The 21863-nt window shown below is 42.9% G+C and overlaps 1 protein-coding gene across 4 annotated transcripts in view; it reads left to right on the top strand.

The window, feature by feature from the left end:
• Nucleotides 1–21863, top strand: part of rps6ka2 (ribosomal protein S6 kinase, polypeptide 2) — a 387513-nt gene that overhangs the window by 203767 nt on the left and 161883 nt on the right. For all 4 annotated transcript variants that reach the window (XM_060830971.1, XM_060830970.1, XM_060830969.1 and 1 more), the window contains exons 2-3: nt 3657–3773; nt 11595–11676. In XM_060830971.1, coding sequence (XP_060686954.1) covers nt 3657–3773; nt 11595–11676 — 199 coding nt within the window. The remainder of the gene's footprint in view (nt 1–3656; nt 3774–11594; nt 11677–21863) is intronic.

Here is a 21863-nt window from a genome sequence, read left to right as displayed (position 1 = left end):
GGCAAGACATTGAATGTTTTCAAGAAGGAGTTAGATATAGTTCTAAGGACTAAAACGATCAAATGGGTATGTGGAGAAATTGGGTAGAGGGTACTGAGTTTGATAATCATGATCATTTTGAAAGGTGGACCAGGCTCAATGGGCTGAATGGCCTATTCTTTTTTCCTGGTTATTAATTATAAGTGGGGCCTTACAGTATTTTAACTTGTGACATTGCTGAGCCTAAGGCAGCACACAAATTTCATGCAGTTCAACAAAACCATTAGTGGACTAGATGTTTTCATAATGTTCACAAGATAAGGTCCTCAAGTATGTCACTTGATTTTAGTCAAAACTACTAAAAAAGCTTGCAATCACAATCACCTATGCATCCATATGTGTAAATTGATAACATTATCCAATTTTCATGCAAACATTTAACTATTGCAAATCAATATTTATTGAACATAATATTTGATAAACTTAATTATCACCTTTAAACCCATGTTTATTGAAGAAGGAACCAGAAGCAAATTTTAAGCAACGCCTCTGAATACAGAGATCCTCAGGTGCTTGTGGGAACAACACTGAGCAGTATTTTCTTATGTCTGGTGTTAGTAATGCTGAGAAAGATGGGAAAATACAATGTGAATGAAAATATTAGGTTTTGACATTGAGAATTTCTTTTCTGTATTTCTCCTCAAAGCACAATTGGCAACTTCAGATCCTTAGAAATAGGACTATCCTATTTCCATGTACTTGTATCTCATTAAACCCCAAAATATTCATAGAGTCAGAGAGATGTACAGCACAGAAAGAGATCCTACAGTCCAACACATCATAAGTTGACATAAGTAGGGAAGATGTGTTGGGAAGGCTAGAGGTTATTAAGGTGGACAAATCCCCAGGACCGGATGGGATCTATCCCAGGTTGCTGAGGGAGGCGAGACAAGAAATAGCTGGGGCCCTGACAGATATCAGGGTCAAAAAGGCATATAGTATGCTTGCCCTCATCTCACAGGGTATTGAGTATAAGAGCTGGCAGGTCATGTTAAAATTGTACAAGACATTGGTGCTGCCGCATTTAGAACACTGTGTACAGTTCTGCTTGCCACATTACCAAAAGGATGTGGACGCTTCGGAAAGGGTGCAGAGAAGGTTTACGAGGAGGCTGCCTGGTATGGAAAGTGCTAGCTATGAAGAGAGATTGAGCATGTTAGGTTTGTTTTAATTAGGAAAAAGGAGATTGAGGGAGGACCTGATTGAGATTTACAAAATCATGAAGGGTATAGACAGGGTGGATAGAGATAAGCTTTCAAGGTGAGAGGTGAAAAGTTTAAGGGGGATACACATGGCAAGTACTTCACACAGAGGGTGGTGGGTGTCTGGAACGCAATGCCAGCGGAGGTAGTAGAGGCAGACACGGTAGATTTGTTTAAGATGCGTCTGGACAGATGAATGAGTAGGTGGGGAGCAGAGGGATACAGATGCTTAGGAATTGGGCGACAGGTTTAGACAGTGGATTTGGATCAGCTCAGGCTTGGAGGGCCGAAGGGCCTCTTCCTGGGTTGTAAATTTTCTTTGCTCTTTGTTCTTTGTACATCCATGCCGACCAGATATCCAAACCTAATCTAGTCCTATTTGCCAGCACTTCGCCCATATCCCTCTGAACCCTACCTATTCATATACTCATCCAGATGCCTTTTAGATGGCGTAATTGTACCAGCCTCCACCACCTACTTTGGCAGCTCATTCCTTACACGCACCATCCTCTGCATGAAAAAGTTGTCCCTTTTAAGTTTTTCCCCTCTCACCCTAAACCTCTGGTTCTGGATTTCACCACTCCAGGGAAAAGACTTTGTCTGTATGGCCTATCCATACCACTCATGATTTTATAAAACTCCAAAAAATCACCCCTCAGCCTCTGATGCTCCATGGAAAACAGCCTCAGCCTATTCAACTTCTCCCAGTCGATCAAATCCTCCAACCCAGGCATCATCCTTGTAAATCTTTTCTGAACCCTTTCAAGTTTCACAACATCCTTCGGATAGGAGGGAGACCAGAATTGCACACAATATTCCAAAAGTGGCCTCACCAATGTCCTGGACAGCCGCAACGTGACTTCCCAACTCCTTTACTCAATGCTCTGACCAATAAAGGAAAGCATACCTAACGTCTTCTTCACTATCCTATCGACCTGCAACTCTACTTGCAAGGAACTATGAACCTGTGCTCCAAAGTCTCTTTGTTCAGCAACACCTCCCAGGACCTTACCATTAAGTGTATAAGTCCTGCCCTGATTTGCCTTTGCAAAATGCAGCACCTTACATTTATCTAAATTAAACTCCATCTGCCACTCCTCGGCTCATCGACCCATCTGATCAAGATCCAGTTGTAATCTGAAGTAACCTCCTTCGCCTCCAATATTGGCATCATCTGCAAATTTATTAACTATACCTCCCACGTTCACATCCAAATCATTTATATAAATGATGAAAGGTAGTGGCCCCAGTACTGATTCTTGTAGCACACCACTAGTCACAGGGCTCTAATTTGAAAAGCAAACCTTCAACATCACCCTCTGTCTTCTATCTTCAAGTCAGTTCTGTCTAAATGGCTAGTTCTTCCTGTATTCCATGGGATCTAACCTTGTTAACCGGTCTCCCATGAGGAACCTGTTGAACGTAAAGTGGCTCATCCAATTCTTGTCCAGGTAGGCTACCAGTAGTCAGTCAGGTATGCATTCAGAGGGGAGAGAGGAGTTTCTCATATTGTTAAACAAAGGTAAGACTGGACTATATTGTAAGTGGATGTGAGAGCAGAAATTAGCAATGCAGGAGTAGCTGGGGCGGTGAACAACTCCTCCTCTCCACCTCGACAGTGAGCAAGTAGGAAGCACAGAGGGCAGGATGAGGTGGTGGGGGCCATCATGTGGACATAATACAACAGTGAGAGTTGTAGTCCAAGAGCCTTGGTGAGACATATGTGAGTGACAAAGCTCTCGTGAGAGTTGGCCCTATGAATATGAGGTTGCTGAAATAAGATGGTGGCACTCACCTCTGTGGAAAGCAGGAGATTAATGACCTTCCTGAACTGCTGGGCATCTCGGAACACAGCTGCGATTTGTGTCCTGGTTGGCTGAGTCTGGGGGCATGTCTCCAAAGGCAGTGGACTGGAAAAAGAATGGCCCTCTTCTTTGCCACCTTGTCCACCAAGACCTCCAGGTCCCTACATGAGGAATGAGCTTTACCTTTCTCTGGACCATATCTTGAATGTGATAACTTGAGAACTATGGATTGAGGGCCAATACCTGTCTTGCAGTCTATAAGATGGTGTGCAACTGGTCTTTAAATATAGTAACCGCTATATATGAATAGCTGAAGCTCGCAGCAGAAATGACCACGTGATTCCCTGATGAAGGAATGTGGTTGCCTAATTGCTCAGGTGAAGAGAGGATGACTGTGAGAGAAACAGCACTCTGAGCCATGGGAGACTAGGTGCTATGAATCTCACTCAACAAAACACTTTAACCAGAAACAGGAGAAAAACTTGTCCATTGTTCTCGAATCCTAAAAGACCAATTATGGCTTAAAATATTGGATGCTGAATGTAAATTTGTTTTTTTGCAGTTTTGTAGGATTTTTAAATTAATATTCTGTGTAATTATTTCCCTGCAGGATGAAGGTATCGTGAAAGAAATAGACATTAGCAACCACGTAAAGGAAGGCTTTGAAAAAGCAGATCCCTCTCAGTTTGAATTGCTCAAAGTGCTGGGTCAGGGGTCCTATGGAAAAGTAAGTGAATTACTAGAATTGTTTGGTTTATGATGTCCTGCTGCAGGAATCACAAAATGTTAATTTGCAGATTGTTATGGGAGAAGTACACTGGGCAATAAAGACTGACTGCTTCACAAGATGTCTCCAAAGTATAAATGCCCAATAGAATCATTAAGATGGTTAAGTTGTCTTACTTGTATTATTACCTAGGACAAAAAAAAACCTCCCACCACATTTCATCAATGGATATATGAAATAAATGGATATTATTACAGACCTTAACAAATAGTGTAACAATATATTAACTTTACTATGCAAACCTAAACTACAGGAGAAAATGAGGACTGCAGATGTGGTGATCAGAGTAGGGAGTGTGGTGCTGGAAAAGCACAGCAGGTCAGGCAACATCCGAGGAGCAGGAGAATTGACGTTTCAGGCATAAACCTTCATCAGGAATGAGGCTTGTGGGCCGTGGGAGGGGTGTGTGGTGGAGTGGGAGGTGGGGGGGGGGGGGGGGGGGGGGGGGGAATGTAGCTGGGAATTCAATAGGTAGATGAAGGTGGGGGAGAAAATGATAGGTTTGAGAGGAGGGTGGAGCAGATAGATGAGAAAGATGATAGACAGGTCAAGAGGGCAGTTGGAGGCTTGGGACTGGGATCAGGGTTGGGTGGCGGGGGGGAAATGAGTAAACTGGTTTAATCCACATCAATCCTATGTGGTTGCAATCCCAAGGCAGAAGATGAGGCATTCTTCCTCCAGGCGTCAGGTGTTGATGAGATCATGTTGCTGTTGGTCACAGAGGGATGAAAGCTCCTCAGTTCAGTCTCTCAGACTCAGATCTTTTATTGAGTTAACAGTTTAATATGCAGAATCTTGGAATGTTGTCTTTTACTCAAAGAGTGAGAAGGAGAAAGACAAAGTGGAAGAGAGAGCATTATTACTTTGCAAACCTCTCCACAGCTGGAAAGATTATTTTCTTTTCCAGGACAGGGAGAGAGAGAGAGACTGTTTTTTATTGTTGGCTTCTTGAAGGTCTTTTTCCAACTGCACCACTCCCAGTCTGTGGCAAAACAGAAAATAACAATCGAAAGGCTGTTGCTCACTAACCTGCAGCGCAATGTTCCTTCCACTGGTTTGTCCAGCAAAAGGAACAAATTCATCTGCTTTTCCAATCTACTTAACTCTTTGTAAACATTGAAAATACAACACAATTCCACTTTTGACCTTTCAGTTCCAAAAAGACATATGGTAAACTCTCTGCATCCAGACATTGTCAAGTTTTCCTACTGTAAAATATTTGCTAACAACATACAGTAAGCAATTAGGAAGGCAAATTGAATGTTGCAGTTTAGAACATAGAACATAGAACATAGAAAAATACAGCGCAGTACAGGCCCTTGGGCCCTCGATGTTGCGCCGATCCAAGCCCACCTAACCTACACTAGCCCACTTTCCTCCATATGTCTATCCAATGCCCGTTTAGATGCCCATAAAGAGGGAGAGTCCACCACTGTTACTGGCAGGGCATTCCATGAACTCACGACTCGCTGAGTAAAGAATCTACCCCTAATGTCTGTCCTATACCTACCACCCCTTAATTTAAAGCTATACCCCCTCATAATATCTGACTCCATATGTGGAAAAAGGTTCTCATGGTCAACCCTATCTAAACCCCTAATCATCTTGTACACCTCTATCAAGTCACCCCTAAACCTTCTTTTCTCCAATGAAAAAACCCCAAGTGCCTCAGCCTTTCCTCGTACGATCTTCCTACCATACCAGGCAACATCCTGGTAAACCTCCTCTGCACCCGTTCCAGTGCCTCCACATCCTTCCTATAGTATGGCGACCAAAACTGCAGACAATACTCCAGATGCGGCCGCACCAGAGTCTCATACAACTGCAACATGACCTCAGGACTCTGGAACTCAATTCCTCTACTCCCCTTCTTGAACAAGGGAACCACATTTGCTATCCTCCAGTCTTCTGGCACTATTCCTGTAGACAAAGAGGACATAAAAATCAAGGCCAATGGTTCTGCAATCTCCTCCCTTGCTTCCCAGAGAATCCTAGGATAAATGCAATCAGGTCCAGGGGACTTATCTACATTCACCCTTTCCAGAATTTCCAACACCTCTTCCCTACATATCTCAAAGCCATCCATTCTAATTAATTGTAACTCAATATTCACATCAGCAACAATGTCCTGTTCCTGAGTGAATACTGACGAAAAGTATTCATTCAGTGTCTCCCCAATTTCTTCAGCCTCCACACGCAACTTCCCACTACTATCCTTGACGGGACCTATTTCTACCCTAGTCATCCTTTTATTCTTGACATACCTATAGAAAGCCTTTGGGTTTTCCCTAATCCTATCAATCAAAGACTTTTCATGTCCCCTCCTTGCTGCTCTTAGCTCTCTCTTTAGATCCTTCCTGGCTACCTTATAACTCTCAATCGCCCCAATTGAACGTTCACGCCTCATCTTTACATAGGCCGCCCTCTTCCCTTTAACAAGGGATTCCAATTCCTTATTAATCCACGGCTCCCTCACACGACTCTTTCCTCCCTGCCTGACAGGTACATACTTATCAAGGACACTCAGTAGTTGTTCCTTGAACAAGCTCCACATATCGATTGCACCCTTCCCTTGAAGCCTACTTTTCCAAGCCACGCATCCTAAGCCATGCCTCACCGCATCATAATTTCCCTGCCCCCAGCTATAACTCTTGCCCTGTAGTGCACACTTATCCCTCTCCATCACGAGAGTAAAAGTCACTGAATTGTGGTCCCTGTCCCCAAAGTGCTCACCTACCTCCAATTCTAACACCTGGCCTGGTTCGTTACCTAAAACCAAATCCAGTATGGCCTCACCTCTTGTTGGCCTGTCTACATATTGTGTCAGGAAACCCTCCTGCACACATTGGACAAACACCGACCCATCTAACGTACTCGAGCTATAGCTTTCCCAGTCAATATCTGGAAAGTTAAAGTCCCCCATAACAACCACCCTATCACTTTCACTCTTCTCCGGAATCATCCTCGCAATCCTTTCTTCTATGTATCTAGGACTATTAGGAGGCCTGTAGAAAACTCCTATCAGGGTGACCTCACCTTTCCTATTTCTAAGCTCAACCCAGGCTACCTCAGATGGTGAGTCTTCATCCATCGCCCTTTCCACTGCTGTAATACTATCTTTGACAAGCAATGCCACACCTCCCCCTCTTTTACCCCCACCTCTGACCCTATTAAAACATTTAAGCCCTGGAACCTGCAACAACCAATCTTGTCCCTGTTCTACCCATGTCTCCGTAATAGCCACAACATCAAACTCCCAAGTACCAACCCACGCTGCAAGTTCACCTACCTTATTTCGTATACTTCTCGCATTGAAGTATACACACTTCAAGCCACCTTCCTGTTTACAGGCACCCTCCTTCGAGATTGATGCCTGGTTCCTAACCTCCCTACACTCCAGGTCCTGCACCCTAAAAACTACAGTCAAGGTTCCCATGCACCTGCAGAGTTAGTTTAAACCCCCCAAAAGAGCACTAGCTAACCTCCCCCCAAGGATACTGGTGCCCCTCAGGTTCAGGTGTAGACCATCATGTTTATAGAGGTCCCACCTTCCCCAGAAAGAACTCCAGTTATCCAGAAACTGGAATCCCTCCCTCCTGCACCATCCCTGTAGCCACGCATTTAACTGCTCTCTCTCCCTACTCCTTGACTCTCTATCACGTGGCACGGGTAACAAACCAGAGACAACAAGTCTGTTTGTTCTAACTCTGAGCTTCCAACCTAGCTCCCTGAAAGCCTGCCTAACATCCTTATCCCTCTTCCTACCTATGTCATTGGTGCCAATGTGGACCACGACTTCGGGCTGCTCCCCCTCCCCCTTAAGGACCCGGAAAACACGATCAGAGACATCACGTACCCTTGCACCTGGGAGGCAACATACCAAACGTGAGTCTCTCTCGCCCCCACAAAACCGCCTATCTGTGCCCTGAACTATCGAGTCTCCAATAACTATCGCTCTGCTCTTCTCCACCCTTCCCTTCTGAGCAACGGGGATAGGCTCATGCCAGAGGCCTGAACCCCATTGCTAACCCCTGGTAAGTCCCCCCCCCCACAAGTATCCAAAACGGTATACTTGTTCTTGAGGGGAACGGCCGCAGGGGGTCTCTGCCCTGGCTGCTTCCTCCCAGTTCCCCTCACTGTCACCCATCTGTCTACAATCTTTGGAGTTACTACTTCCCTAAAGCTCCAACTCCAGCTCCAGTTCCCTAACACCGTCTTGGAGGAGCTGGAGATGGGTGCACTTCCTGCAAGTGTAATCAGCAGGGACGCTAATGGCTTCCCTCACTTCATACATGTTGCAAGAGGAACATTGCACTGCCTTCGCTGCCATCCCTCTAAAAGGTAACCCTTACAAAAATACTAGATCTAAACACGAGAATAAGCAAAATGTAGCACTTACCTTCTTACCACAACGGGTCTTATTATTAGGTGAGAGGAGGAGTGCGGGTGGGAGGCTCTACCTCTGTAGTGCCTCAGGTTCCTCTCCTGCGCACCTTTATAGGAAAACAACTTACCCAGGTAAGCTTGCGCTACACCAGCTTCCGGGTCCGCTCCGCGCTTTTTTAAAAAAAAATTCAAATTTAAACTGTTAAACAAACGTCACCAAGCCTTCAAGCAGCCACTGCCAAACAGCCCTTACCTGCTCTGCTGAGAGAGTGAGAGGATGGATGGACTAGTATGAAAATAGGGAAGTGTTACTGCAGCTCCTTGCAGCTCTTTACAGAGACTTGGCAAGACCAACTCTAGTGTACGATATACATTTTTACATTCAGTTTAAGAAGGATATAATTACAACAGAAGCAGTTAAGAGACAGTCCCCTTGGAATCAATACTGGTATGGAAGTTCTACCTTATGAAAAAACATTAACAGAGTGTGCTTACCCTTTTATATAGTGGTCCCCAAATCTTGTTTTCTGTAGATCAGTTTAAAAAAAAGTGTTCAGCAGGTTACTGATTTACAATTGGCCATTTTATACAACTACCCTTGACCAATGTTTCAATATGGCTTCAGTTCTAATGAAAAAGTGATTTATTTCAAGTTAATGAACAATGAATACCAAAGAAATTAGGAAATGTGCAAATTGATACTGCCTTGATAAAAATGGCCAAGCTCTCACTACCCCAAACTCTTTTGTTAAAGCAACAGTCAGCTGATCTGATGGTGACAATGTTTCCATGCACAGCCCGCAACTCAATTATAAGGTTGTCAATTCTAGTTGCCCATACTCCTGGTTGTTTCATTCCATGATCTTCTTCTACGTGTAAATTATACATTTCAAATATCATTATGAATCATAAACAAAAGTGTTAAAACCAGTGAAAAGAAGCAAGTTAGTTGGGATTGAATACTTGCCTGCTGGTAGGACTGAAAAGGGAGGGGTTCATGAATCCAGTGAGTGATCAGTGTCCACTATAAATATTCCACCAGTCAGTGGGTTAACTGAGGCACTTGGGCAGACAATTAACGCTCATGTAAAGGTATTATTCTGCCACTAAAATTAAACTGCCAATGGGAGAGGTCCATGCTAACCAGCCAGCCTGGCAGGATTTCAAGTACAGGTTGCTGGGCCTGAGGTGGTAATGGGGTGGTGGGGGTTAAACATCCTTAATGTACCTCCTCGGTGGGCACCTCATATCTGATATTCCACCCCATGAGAGGTCGTGGGGAATCTAGAGTCTTGTATAATTCAGCCCTGTCTTTTTAAGTTTTCCTTTTGAATTGGTTGCTGGAGCATCCTCATCCCAACCCCATACTCTCCTATCTCTGCTGGAACTGGCAAGCAAACACACCACAATTTTCATGCCATGTATAAAACTCGGAGAGCCTCCTAAAGGTCACAAGGTTACTACAAACAGTGCTGGGAAGTAGATCTTATTCGGCCATTAATTGCCCTCTTAACGGATTCAACTGATAGGAGGGCATTAGGACTGTCTTCCTAGCCCAAGATGTATTTGGGGTAGTGGCAGGTACCTGTTTGTCACTGTGGTGCCTGATTAAATGCAGCAAGCCCGCAACTGAACTCACCATGGTGAAAGACACAAAATTCCATCCACGATGTATAAATTAGCTGTATGTTAGGATCAGGATAGGCCATCAGATTCTTGAAGCTTTTTTCACGTTCATGAAGTTTGCAGAGAAACAAATAAGAGTTTAATATTTAATATTTACACACAATGAAGTTTCAGGCTTGCATTTTCATAAGTTCATAAACTCAAGCCTGATAAATTCTTTTAGATGTTTCAAAGCTTGCACCAGCTCACAAGAATATCATGGGGGAAAATATTAAAACTTTAGGTGGGGTCCACATAATGACAAGCATAATCTCAGAGGAGGTATGCGTGGGATTCATATTCAAAGTCATCATGGCCAACAGAAAGATCACGTCAAGATCGTGAGGCCAGGAAGGCATAGCAATTCGGAATGTGAAACCAAGATTCATATCCTTTTTTCACTTTTTCAATGCCATCAAGTGATGAAAATCCAGCCCCAGGTGACAAATCCAAAGAATTTAGCTATCATTACCGCCCAAAATCTGGGCCATTTTTACAATAATAGCAGTCGTGACAGCAACAAATTGCCTTCATCAAATGTCTTTAACTAAAAAGCATTTCAAGTTGCTTGATGAAATTGAAATAAATAAAGGAGGTGATATAAAGGTGAGAAGAGACCCAATTAAGAGTCGTAAGGAAAAGAATGAAAAGACAGTATCTTTCTCAGTACATTAATGTAATTAGGGATACAAAAGGATTGTATTTTAGTAAGTGAGTGCTTTCCTGAGAAATTGACTATTTTGCAGGACTGTTATTCTGACAATAATAATGTACCCTGCCGCTGACCTGCCTGACACTGTGTGACACAAGAAATCATGTCATGCAGGGTTACAATCGCCTTCACTTTCAGGCTTCCAGCTTACTATCTGACATCTGTAGAATGTAAATATGAATCTCTTTTGCTAGCTTGGACTCTTTTCGAATTGAAGATTGCCTAGCTTTGCTTCTGCCATAGTGCAATTTAATTAATCTTAAAGAAAGAATAAATTGAATAAAAGAACTTCAGGCAGGATTCAAAGAAGACTGGTTGATCTGAGCGAGTTGATTAAAGTGGTCACAAAACTTTATTAACATATCAGTTCTCAGTAAGTTGTCAATGACACCTTATTACTTTGTTAGTGCAGAAGAGGGAGAGTCCAGGATCTGCTTCCCAAATATGTGATTCTTTTACATCATGTTGTTTTCTAGTAAGGCAGTTTTTTTTTTAACCGTGTAGTGAAACTTGCTTCCTGATTTCTTGCTGCAGAAGACAACTGTGGGAGGGCCTGGCCATATATGCCAGTGCCTTAGATGAAAGAATAATGACTTATATATTCAATATTACAGATAACGATGATTTGGGAGAGACAAACACAGTGCAGATGGCACATAAAAATTCTAAGTTCCATTGATAGAATGCATGGATAAAATTATGATAGACTAGTTCAATGTGGAGAAATATGAGGTAGTCCGTCATGGATCCAAAAAAGGTAAATCAATATCTACCAGTCCTGATGAAGGGTGCCAACCTGAAATGTTGACTTTCTTGCTCTTCCAATGCTGCCTGACCTGCAGTGTCTTTCCAGTTCCACATTTTATTGACTCTGACTTGCAGCATCTGCAGTCTTTACGATCTCCAAACTTCTATTCAGAGCCCATTTCAAAGACAGTTAATTCGTTATTAAGCTGCTAATCACACTGTAACCTCAGACATCCTTGCTTTCTTCCAAGGTCTTTCTTGTTAAGAAAATAAAGGGCTCTGATGCGGGGCAGCTCTATGCTATGAAGGTACTAAAGAAGGCAACACTGAAAGGTAAGTGCAAAAGAGTTGACACATCATTACTTGCTGAGTTATTCATTTTTTAATAAATCCATATGATTAATCAAAGGTGAAATATTCTCTTATAGTGCTTACAACTATGTTGAGCATGACCAATGTTTCCTAAAATTAAGAATGTACTGCTTAATTCTGCTACTTCCAGCTTTCTTCAAAAGGTATTTATATATTGTAACAGATGCAAATATAGACAGAAAGACAGTAAAACAGAGTAAAAGGAGGCCAATTTTCTTCTTCAAACAGCAATTTACACCATCGTGGGCTCCATCCAATGCATCTAATTCCCTTACAAAGGTCAGCAATCTTAGTTACAGTTCCTTAAAAATAAAGTTCGAAAATCTATCCTTGAAGCTGTTCTTTGCCGTGTTAATTGAGGAAATGTATCAATGAGATTCAATACCCCAAAAGCTCAAAAATAATGGCATTTTATAGGAATTACTGCAATTTTCATTTATATAGTGCTGCGAACATAGTAAAATAATCCATGGCATTGTACAAAAGCATTATCGGAAAACATTTGATGTCAAACCAGGCAAAGAAAGTTTTAAAACCTGTGATCAAAATATTTGCTTTTAAGGAGTAACTTAAATGACAGAGGGATGGAGATCTTAGTGTCTAGACGTCTGTGTGGAATGCCACTAATGTGCGGTGAAAGAAATCAAGAATGTGAAAGAGACCAGAATTGGAGCAACAAGAAGCTACCAGAGGGTTATAGGATCGGAGAAGGTTACAGAGATAGAGTACAGGGACCCCATGGAGGAGTTTCAACACAAGGATGAAAGATTAAAAATGAGGTTTGCCAGCCTTGAAGCTAATGTTTATCAATAAGCACAGAGGTAAGCAGTGAACAAGACTTGAATATGATTGAATTCAAGACAGGGTTTTGGACAAGCTCAAGCTTCTAATGGGTTGGATAATTGAGGCCAACCAGAGTAGAATGCAGTCGAGTCTCTGGTCTCCACAAGAGCCAAGATGAAGCCTGGCTGGAGATGGGGTGTTATCAAGGTGAGAGTAGGAGACCTTAATAATGGAGAAGATGATGGGTAGAATGCTTAGTTCAGGTTTAAATGAGATGCATAAGGTTGGCAACAGTTTGGTTCACTCTTAAAGACTGACCAAGAATAAAGTTAAAGTCAGTGGGCCTGGCATTAGGTTTGTAGTACAGACCAAAGATAATCACTTCAGCCTTCCCAATATTTATTTCATAGAAATCTCTGCCCATTTAATGCTGCATGTCAGACAAAGCACTTAGATAAATTAGAGGCAGCAGAACGTGGATTAAGAAAGGTAGGCGGGAAATCAAACATTTGTCAACAGATTATTTTGTAGAACACTGGCAACATTACATAATACATTAAAGTCTTGAACACAGTCTTTCTTCCGATGTCCCCCACCATTAGAATGCATGGTGAAATGCAGTACCTCCCTTATATGAATACTCCAACCAGTTTTATACTGGATTTAGATTATTTCTGCCACCTACCTCTTCATGGACTCAGATTACTTCAAGGACCTGACACCCTGATATATTTGTCACCTATTGAACAGGGATGGGGGAAAGCTTCTTCTTTCAATGAACCTCGCCAGAGACCTCCTTGGTTTAAAAACAAACCAAAACTTATGATGTAGTCATGACAATTAGATTACTGATGTTGCAAACAGGTAAAACAGCTGGAAAACTGCTGGCCTGTGTCATGGACAGTTTTGTTTCCCTATGGCCAACTTGAGAACATTTAACATCACTCTCGCCAAGATAACCTTCTTCAGCACAGATTGGGAACTGAACTGTGGACCTTTCTGGGATGATTTTCTGATGAGTCACTCCCCCACAGTCACTTTCAGCAAGACTGCAACAGGAATCCCAACTTTTGTAAAATTGTGTTTTTGCTGTTCTAGCACCAAAATTGCACTGGTGGAATGAATGAACAAAAAAGTTACATTTATACAATGCCTTTCATGACCTCAAAATGCCCTTAAGTGCTTCAAAGATACCTTTGAACACACCAATCAAAATATGCACAGCACCGTGATACAAATAGTAAAGTCAAAATTACCAGATAATCTGTATTTAGTGATGCATATTGAGGGGTAAATGTTGTTCACAACGAGCGTGAGAATACACAAAGTGGCAGGGAATTGTTGGCGTTCAACTTAGAGGGTAGATTTAATATCTGACTGAAAACATGGAGCCTGCAACAGTGCAACATTCCCTCAGAGTAAACGAGAGAAATCTCACAGCGATCAAACATGGCAATCTGCCAATGCCTGGATCAGTAAACCTATCTGTGATAACTGAAGAGACCAGTTATGTTGGACTGAATTATGTAAAGTTACTAGTTCTGTCAGAAGAGCTGGTATGTAGTTTTGCCAGTAGGAAAAATAAAATTACCTCATCATCAAACCAATTTCAAAGGATTACATTTTAAAATATTCTCTTCCATGATGTTTTATGAATTATTATTGCAATGCTCATTCTAAAGCAATATTAGGACATCAAATGCATTTTTATTTTCAAGATTGCAATCTTGAAATCTTGAATTACCTCCACTTCCGTTGCATCTGCTCCCAGGTGGACCAATTCCACCATAGAACATTCCAGATGGTCCCCCCTTTTTCAAGATGGTCCCCCCTTTTTCCCCTCCCATGTGGTCGACGATGCCCTTGAACGTATCTCCTCACTTCCCATAACTCCACCCTTGAACCCCACCCCTCCTATCGCAACAAGGATAGAACCCCCTACGATCCTCATCTCCCATGCCACCAACCTCTGGATGCAACATAGAGACCATTCCCTCTGCAAATCCCCTGTCATCTCCAGGCTCCCCACCAGCCCACCCTCCACTCCCAGCACCTTGTCTTGCCACCGCAAGAAGTGCAAAACCTCTACCCACACCACACCCCCTCACTCCTTCCAAGCCCAAAAGGATCCTTCCACATCCGACAGAGATTTACCTGTACTTCCACACACATCATCTACTGTATCCGTTGCTCTCGATTTGGTCTCTTCTACACTGGGGAGATAGGATGCCAACTTGCAGAAATTTCAGAGAACATCTCTGGGACACACGCACTAAACAACCTCATTGCCCTGTGACCGATCACTTCTGCTCTCTTCCACTCTGCCAAGGACAAGCAAGTCACTAGCTACCTGATGCCTGAAGGAAGAACACCTCATCTTCTGCCTGGGGATCTTCCAACCACATGGGATCAATGTCGATTTCATTAGTTTCTTCATTTCCCCTCCCCCACCTTATCCTAAATCCAACTTTCCAACTTGGCATTGCCCTCTTGATCTGTCCTATCCGTCCATCTTTCTTCCCATCTATCTGCTCCACCCTTCTCTCCAACCTATCACTATCACCATCCACCTCCATCTACCTGTCATATTCCCAGCTACCTTTCCCCCAGCCCCACCCCCCTATTTACCTCTCAGCCCCTTTGGACCCCCCACATCCCTGTTGAAGAGCTTTTGCTCAAAACGTTGACTCACTTGCTCCTCGGATGCTGCCTGACTGCTTTTCCAGCACCACAGTTTTCAATACAGTTCTGGTCACCCGACAATAGGAAGGATATTATTACATTGCAGAAAGTTCACAAAATATTGACAAAATTGTTGCTTGACCATAAGGTTTGAGTTATATGGAGACACTGGATAGGCTAGAATGTTTTTCACTGGAATGTAGGAAGTTGAGTTGTGATCATATGGACATTTATAAAATTACGAAGGGCATAGTTAAGCTGAATAGCAAAAGTCTTTTCCCTAGGGCAGGGCAGTTCAAAACTAGGAGGCATATTTTTCAGGTGAGAGGAGAAAGACTTAAAAGAGACCTGAGGGACAACGTTTTTCACACAGAGGTTAGTTCATATGTTGAATGAACTGCCAGAGGAAGTGGTAAATGCAAGTATAGTTACAACATTTAAAAGACATTTGGATAGGAAAGGTGTAGAGAGATATGGACCAAAGTGAGACTAGTTTAGTTTGGGAAACCTGGTTGACATAGACAGCTTGGACTGAAGAGTCTGTTTCCATGCCAGATGATTTTATGATTTTATATGAATGGCCAAGTTTCTAAGCATTTCTTCTGTGGATTAACAATATTCATATATGTGCAGTTTCCCTGCAGGATTTTGCACTTTTTTGTTATTCACTCATGGGACATGGACATTGCCGGCTCAGCCAGCATTCGTTGCCTGTTCATCTCTGCCTTTGAGAAGGGGGTGGTGAGCTACCTCTGAATTTCTGCAGTCCATGTGCTTTGCGTGGACCCACAATGCCACTGGGGAAGAAATTCTAGGATCTTGACCCAACAACACAGAAGGTATGGTGATATATTTCCAAATCAGGATGGTTAATGTTTTGGAGGGAAATTCCATGTTTCTGCTCCCTTTGCCCTTCCAGATGAAGGTGCTGTCTAAGGATTTTGGTGAATTTCTGCAGTGCACTTTGTGGATTGTACACATTGCTGCCTTTGAGTATCAGTGATGGAGAGAGTGGATGTTCGAGAATGTGGTGCCAATCAAGCAGGCTGTTTTGTCCTGGATGGTGTCAAGCTTTTTGAGTGTTGTTGGAGTGCACTCATCCATCACTCTCCTGCCTTGTGCCTTGCAAATGATGAACAGATTTTGGCGAGTTAGGAGGTGAGTTACTTGCGGCAGTATTCCTCGTCTCTGATCTGATCCTGCAGCCATTATATTTATATGGCTAGTCCAGTTGAGCTTCTGATCAATGGCAAGCCAGGATGTTGTTAATAGGGTTTCTAATGACGGTAACAGATTGACTTTCAAGGGGCAGTGGAGAGTTTGTCTTTTATTGGAAACCAACACTGCCTAGCATTTGTGTGGCATGGATGTTAATTGCCACTTGTCAGCCCAAGCCTGGATACTGTTCAGATCTTGGTGCATTTGAACATGGACTGCTTCAGCATCTGAGGAGTCACAAATTGTGCTGAACATTACATAATCATTAGTGAACATCCCCACTTCTGATCTTTCGATGAAGGGAAGATCATTGATGAAGCAACTGAAGATGGTTCAGCCTAGGACACTAACCTGAGGAACTCCTGGAGATGAGATGACTGACCTACGACTACCACAATCATCTCCAGATTTGCTAAAACTCCTTGATGTCACACTCTGTTAATGTGGCCTTCATGTCAAGAGTTGTCATCTTACCTCACCTCTGCATTTCATCTGTTTTGTCCAAAGCTGTAATGAGGTCAGGAGTTGACTGGCCCTAGCAAAATTGAAACTGGGTGTCAGTGAACAGGTTACTGCTGAGGAAGTATGCTTGATGACACTAGGAGAAAGTGAGGACTGCAGATGCTGGAGATCAGAGTCAAAAAGTTAGCGCTGGAAAAGCAAGACGGTCAGCCAGCATCCGAGAAGCAGGGGAATCAATGTTTCGAGCTTAAGTCCTTCATCAGGAATGAGGCTTGTGGGCTAAGGAGGCTGAGAGATAAATGGAAGAAGGGGTAAGGCCGGGGGGAAGGTAGCTAAGAATTCAATAGGTAGATGAAGGTGAGGGTAAAAGTGTAGGTCAGAGAGGAGGGTGGAACAGATAGATGGGAAAGATGATGGTCAGGTCAAGAGGGCGGTGCCAAGTTGGAAGGATGGATCTTGGATAAGGTGGAGGGAAGGGGAAATGAGGAAACTGGTGAAATTCACATTGATCCCATGTGGTTGGAGGCTCCCAAGGCGGAACATGAGTGGTTAGGGTTTGGCGATGGAGGAGGCCCAGGACCTGCATGTCCTTGGTGGATTGGGAGGGGAAGTTTAAGTGTTCCACCATGGGGCAGTGGAGTTGTTTCATGCGTGTATCCCGGAGATGTTCTCTGAAGAGTTCCGCAAGTAGGCATCCTGTCTCCCCAATGTAGAGGAGACCACATCAGGAGCATTGGACACAGTAAATGATATGTGGAAATACAGGTAAATCTCTGATGGATGTAGAAGGCTTCTTTGGGGTCTTGGATGGAGGTGAGGGGGGAGGTGTGAGCACTGGTTTTGCAATTCCTGCAGTAGAGTGGGAAGGTGCTGGGAGGGGAAGGTGGGTTGGTGGAGGCCGTGGACCTGACAAGAGAATTGCAGAGGGAATGGTCGTTATGGAATGTGGATAGGGGTGGGGAGGGAATTTAACCCTGATGGTGGGGTTTGTTTGTAGGTGGCAGAAATGGCAGAGGATGATGCAATGTGTCTAGAGCTTAGTGGAGTAGAAGGTGAGCATTAGGGGTGGGGGGGGTTTGTCCCTTTTGCGATTGGAAGTCTGGGGTTTGAAGGCAGAGATGTAGGAAGTGGATGAGATGCGCTGAAGGGCATCATCAACCATATGGGAGGAGAAATTGCAGTCTTTGAAGAAGGAGGCTATCTGGTGTGTCCTGTGGTGGAATTGTTCCCCCTGGGAGCAGCTGTCGCAGAGGCAGAGGAATTGGGAATAAAGGGTAGATTTTTTACAGGTGGGGGAGGAGGTGTATTACAGGTAGTTGTGGGGTTCAGTGGATTTGTAGTACATGTCCACGTTGAGTTGGTCACAGGTAGTGGAGATGGAGAAGCCCAGGAAGGGGAGGGAGGTGTCGGGGTGAAAAGTGTTAGTGAAGTTGATGAAATGTCCAACCTCCTCGTGGGAGCACAAAGTGGCATTGATACAATTATTGATGTAGCAGAGGAAAAGGTGGTGAATGGTGCCAGTGCAGCTGCAGAAAATGGACTGTTCAATGTACATGACAAACAGACAGGCATAGATGGGGCCCATGCGGGTGCTCTTTACAACCCCTTTGGTCTGGAGGAAGTAGGAGGATTCAAAGGAGAAATTATTGAGGGTGAGGATCAGTTCAGCAAAACAAATGAGAGTGTCAGTGGTAAGAGGTTAAAGTTTTAGGAGAAAGGGGAGAAAATTTAAAACACAGGTGAGGAAAAATTACTTCTTTCAAAAAGTCATAAATCTATGGTATTTGCTACACCAGAGTTTGGTAGTTGCTGGAACATTAAGTACATTTTAAGGAGGAGATAGACAGATTTCAATTAGTGATGGGTTGAAAGGTTATGGAGCGCAGGCAGGAAAGTGGAGTTAGGCTGAGAAAAGATCAGCCATGATTGTATTTCAAACTGCAGGTTTGAAGGACTGAATTTTGTTTTCCCATTCTTAATCCTTACGCTTCAAAATGCTGTGTCATTCTCACCATTATTTATTCTACGTTGGTGTAACATTTTCAACCCTTGTATGTCATAGAATGGTTACTGCAGAGAAAGAGGCCATTAAACCTGTTGCTTGTGAAATGTTCCATGAAGATACTTTGACCAGTTTATTGCTCATAAAATGTGTTTATTCAGATACTTGTTACTGTATGAGACAAACATAGGACTGTGGTTCAAACTTAGTTTTATTGAAACACTTGCAACTTAACTGTTTTGGCAACTCCTTTAGAATTACATTCTTTCTTTTATCTTACACTTCCTTGTCTTTCCTACCAAAATACATTAGAGTCATAAAGATTACAGCATGGAAACAGACCCATTGGTCCAAATCGTCCATGCCAACCAGGTATCCTAAATCAATCTAGTCTCATGTGCCAGCACTTGGCCCATTATTCCTCTAAACTCTTCCTATTCATATATTCATCCAGATGCCTTTTAAACATTGTAATTGCACCAGCCTCCACCACTTTCTGTCACAGCTCATTTAGTACATGCACCACCCTCTGCATTGAAAAGTTGCCTTTTAAATGTTTCCCCTTTCACCTTAAACCTATGCCCTCTAGTTTTGGACTGTCCCACCCGGGGAAAAGACCTTGTCTATTCACCCTATCCATGTGCCCTCATTATTTTGTAAACTTCTATCAGGTCACCCCTCAGCCTATTCAGCCTCTCCTTCTTTCTCAAAACCTCCAACCCTGGCAACATCCTCGTAAATCCTTTCCAAACCAATTCAAGTTTCACAATGTCATTCCTATAGCAGGGAGATCAGAATTGCATGCAGTATTCCAAAGTGGCCTAACCCCAATGTCTTGTACAGCAGAACATGACCTCCTGCACCAACCAACAAAGCAAAGCATACCAAATGCTTTCTTCACTATCCTGCCTATCTGTGACTCCACTTTCAAGGAACTATTAATCTGCACTCCAAAGTCTCTTTGTTTAGCAACACTCCCCAGGGCCTTACCATTAAGTGTAAAAATCCTGCTTTGATTTGACTTTCCAAATTACAGCATCTCACATTTATCTAAATTAAACTCCATCTGCCATTCCTCAGACCAATGGCCCATCTGATCGAGATCCCATTGTAGTCTGAGGTAACCTCCTTCGTTGCCCACTACAACTCCAATTTTGGTATAGATTAGAGTGGTGCTGGAAAAGCACAGCAGGTCAGGCAGCATCCGAGGAGCAGGAAAATCGACCTTTCAGGCAAAAGCCCTTCATCAGGAATGAAGGTGGGGAGCTTCCAGGGTGGAGAGATAAATGGGAGTGGGTTGGGCTGGGAAGAAGGTAGAAAAAAGTACAATAGATAGATGGGGATAGGGATGATGGTGATAGGTCAGAGACGAGTGTGGAGTGGATAGTGAGAAGGAAGATAGGCAGGTAGGTCAGGTCATGAGGATGGTCCTGAGCTGGAAGGTTGGAACTGGGGTAAGGTGGGGGGAGGGGAAATGAGGAAACTGGTGAAGTCCACATTGATGCCATGAGGTTGAAGTGTTCCGAGGCAGAAGACTTTGATTTCCAGCATCTGCAGTCCTCACTTTTGCCTACCTCCAATTTTGGTGTCATTCAGACTTCTGTGCATTAAATTTGCTCTGCCACACATCTGGCAAGTCCAGCTGTCTTTCAATGTCCTTTGGAAGTGTATGACAATCCTTGTAACTATTCAATATTTCTTCTAACATTTTAATATTTCCAGATATTGAAATTTTGCCCAAACTACCAATTACAATTCATTAAATTTGATAAAAACAAACAGTCCATAGAGACTGTTTTCAATCCCTATGGAACCGCAGTGCTCCCGTTTGAAAAACCACTTTATATTTTTTCTCAGGGGAGAAAGTGAGGACTGCAGATGCTGGAGATCAGAGCTGAAAATGTGTTGCTGGAAAAGCGCAGCAGGTCAGGCAGCATCCAAGGAACAGGAGAATCGACGTTTCGGGCATGAGCCCTTCTTCAGGAGGGCTCATGCCCTGAAGAAGGGCTCATGCCCAAAATCTCGATTCTCCTGCTCCTTGGATGCTGCCTGACCTGCTGCGCTTTTCCAGCAACACATTTTCAGCACTGTATTTTTTCTCACTCAACCAACTTTATACCCATGCTATTTCCTTTTATTCCACGGACTTAAACTTTACTCGCAAACTTGTTATGTCGCAATTCTATTGACAGCCTTTTGGAAGTGTATGTATACCACGTCAACTGCCCTTATCAACTATTTCTATTACCTCATCAAGAATTTAAACAAATTAGCGTTTTTTTCTTTGTGTACCAAATTAGTGAAATGTGATTTTTCTTTAACAATGTTAACTTGTTTTCCTTATTTAATCTACTCTTGATTAGACCAACCTCCTTAGCCCAAATAGCTTCGAGATTGACATAATTATTATCTCATGAAAAATACTTGCTGAGGTGAAAATAATGCTGGCCTATGTTAATTGTGTTGTTACATGACTTTCTGGCCATACTTCTTTTCTGCTAGTCCTCTTAGTGTCTGAAGACCTTACTGTACTGTGCCAGAAATTGTTATCCTGAGTCAGGCTAGCTGCATTTACTATCAGATACACTACCTCAAATCCAGCAATCTGAAAACTAACAATGCTTGAAATACAGACTTTTTTTAAAGCTGTTATTTTTTTTTTATTATCATGAGATAAGTAAAACAATATATTGGCTTGTTGAACTAAGTGGTGTAATGGTATGCCTCCTAATTAATTGTTTCAAACACTAGTCATTTCCCCATGGTCTGAGTAATCTGAATAATTTGACTCAATCTGACCAAATCTGTCTAACCTACACTGCTCCTCCCGAAAATCAGCAAGATCCAAAATCAGACACAGAGTACATCCCAGATCAGGCAGTTTTGGAGACCTTGGACCTATAGCTCAAAGATTTTTTTGCTATTTGTGAACTAGACACAGTACCTTTTAAATTATTTTGTACATCAGACATTTGTAATATTACAAAGACCTTTTTGTGAG

The sequence above is a fragment of the Hemiscyllium ocellatum genome, chromosome 10 (assembly GCF_020745735.1).
Source record: "Hemiscyllium ocellatum isolate sHemOce1 chromosome 10, sHemOce1.pat.X.cur, whole genome shotgun sequence".
Taxonomy (NCBI): Eukaryota; Metazoa; Chordata; class Chondrichthyes; order Orectolobiformes; family Hemiscylliidae; genus Hemiscyllium; species Hemiscyllium ocellatum.
The sequence above is the reverse complement of the archived record's forward strand: the minus strand, read 5'-3'. Positions and strand labels throughout refer to the sequence as shown.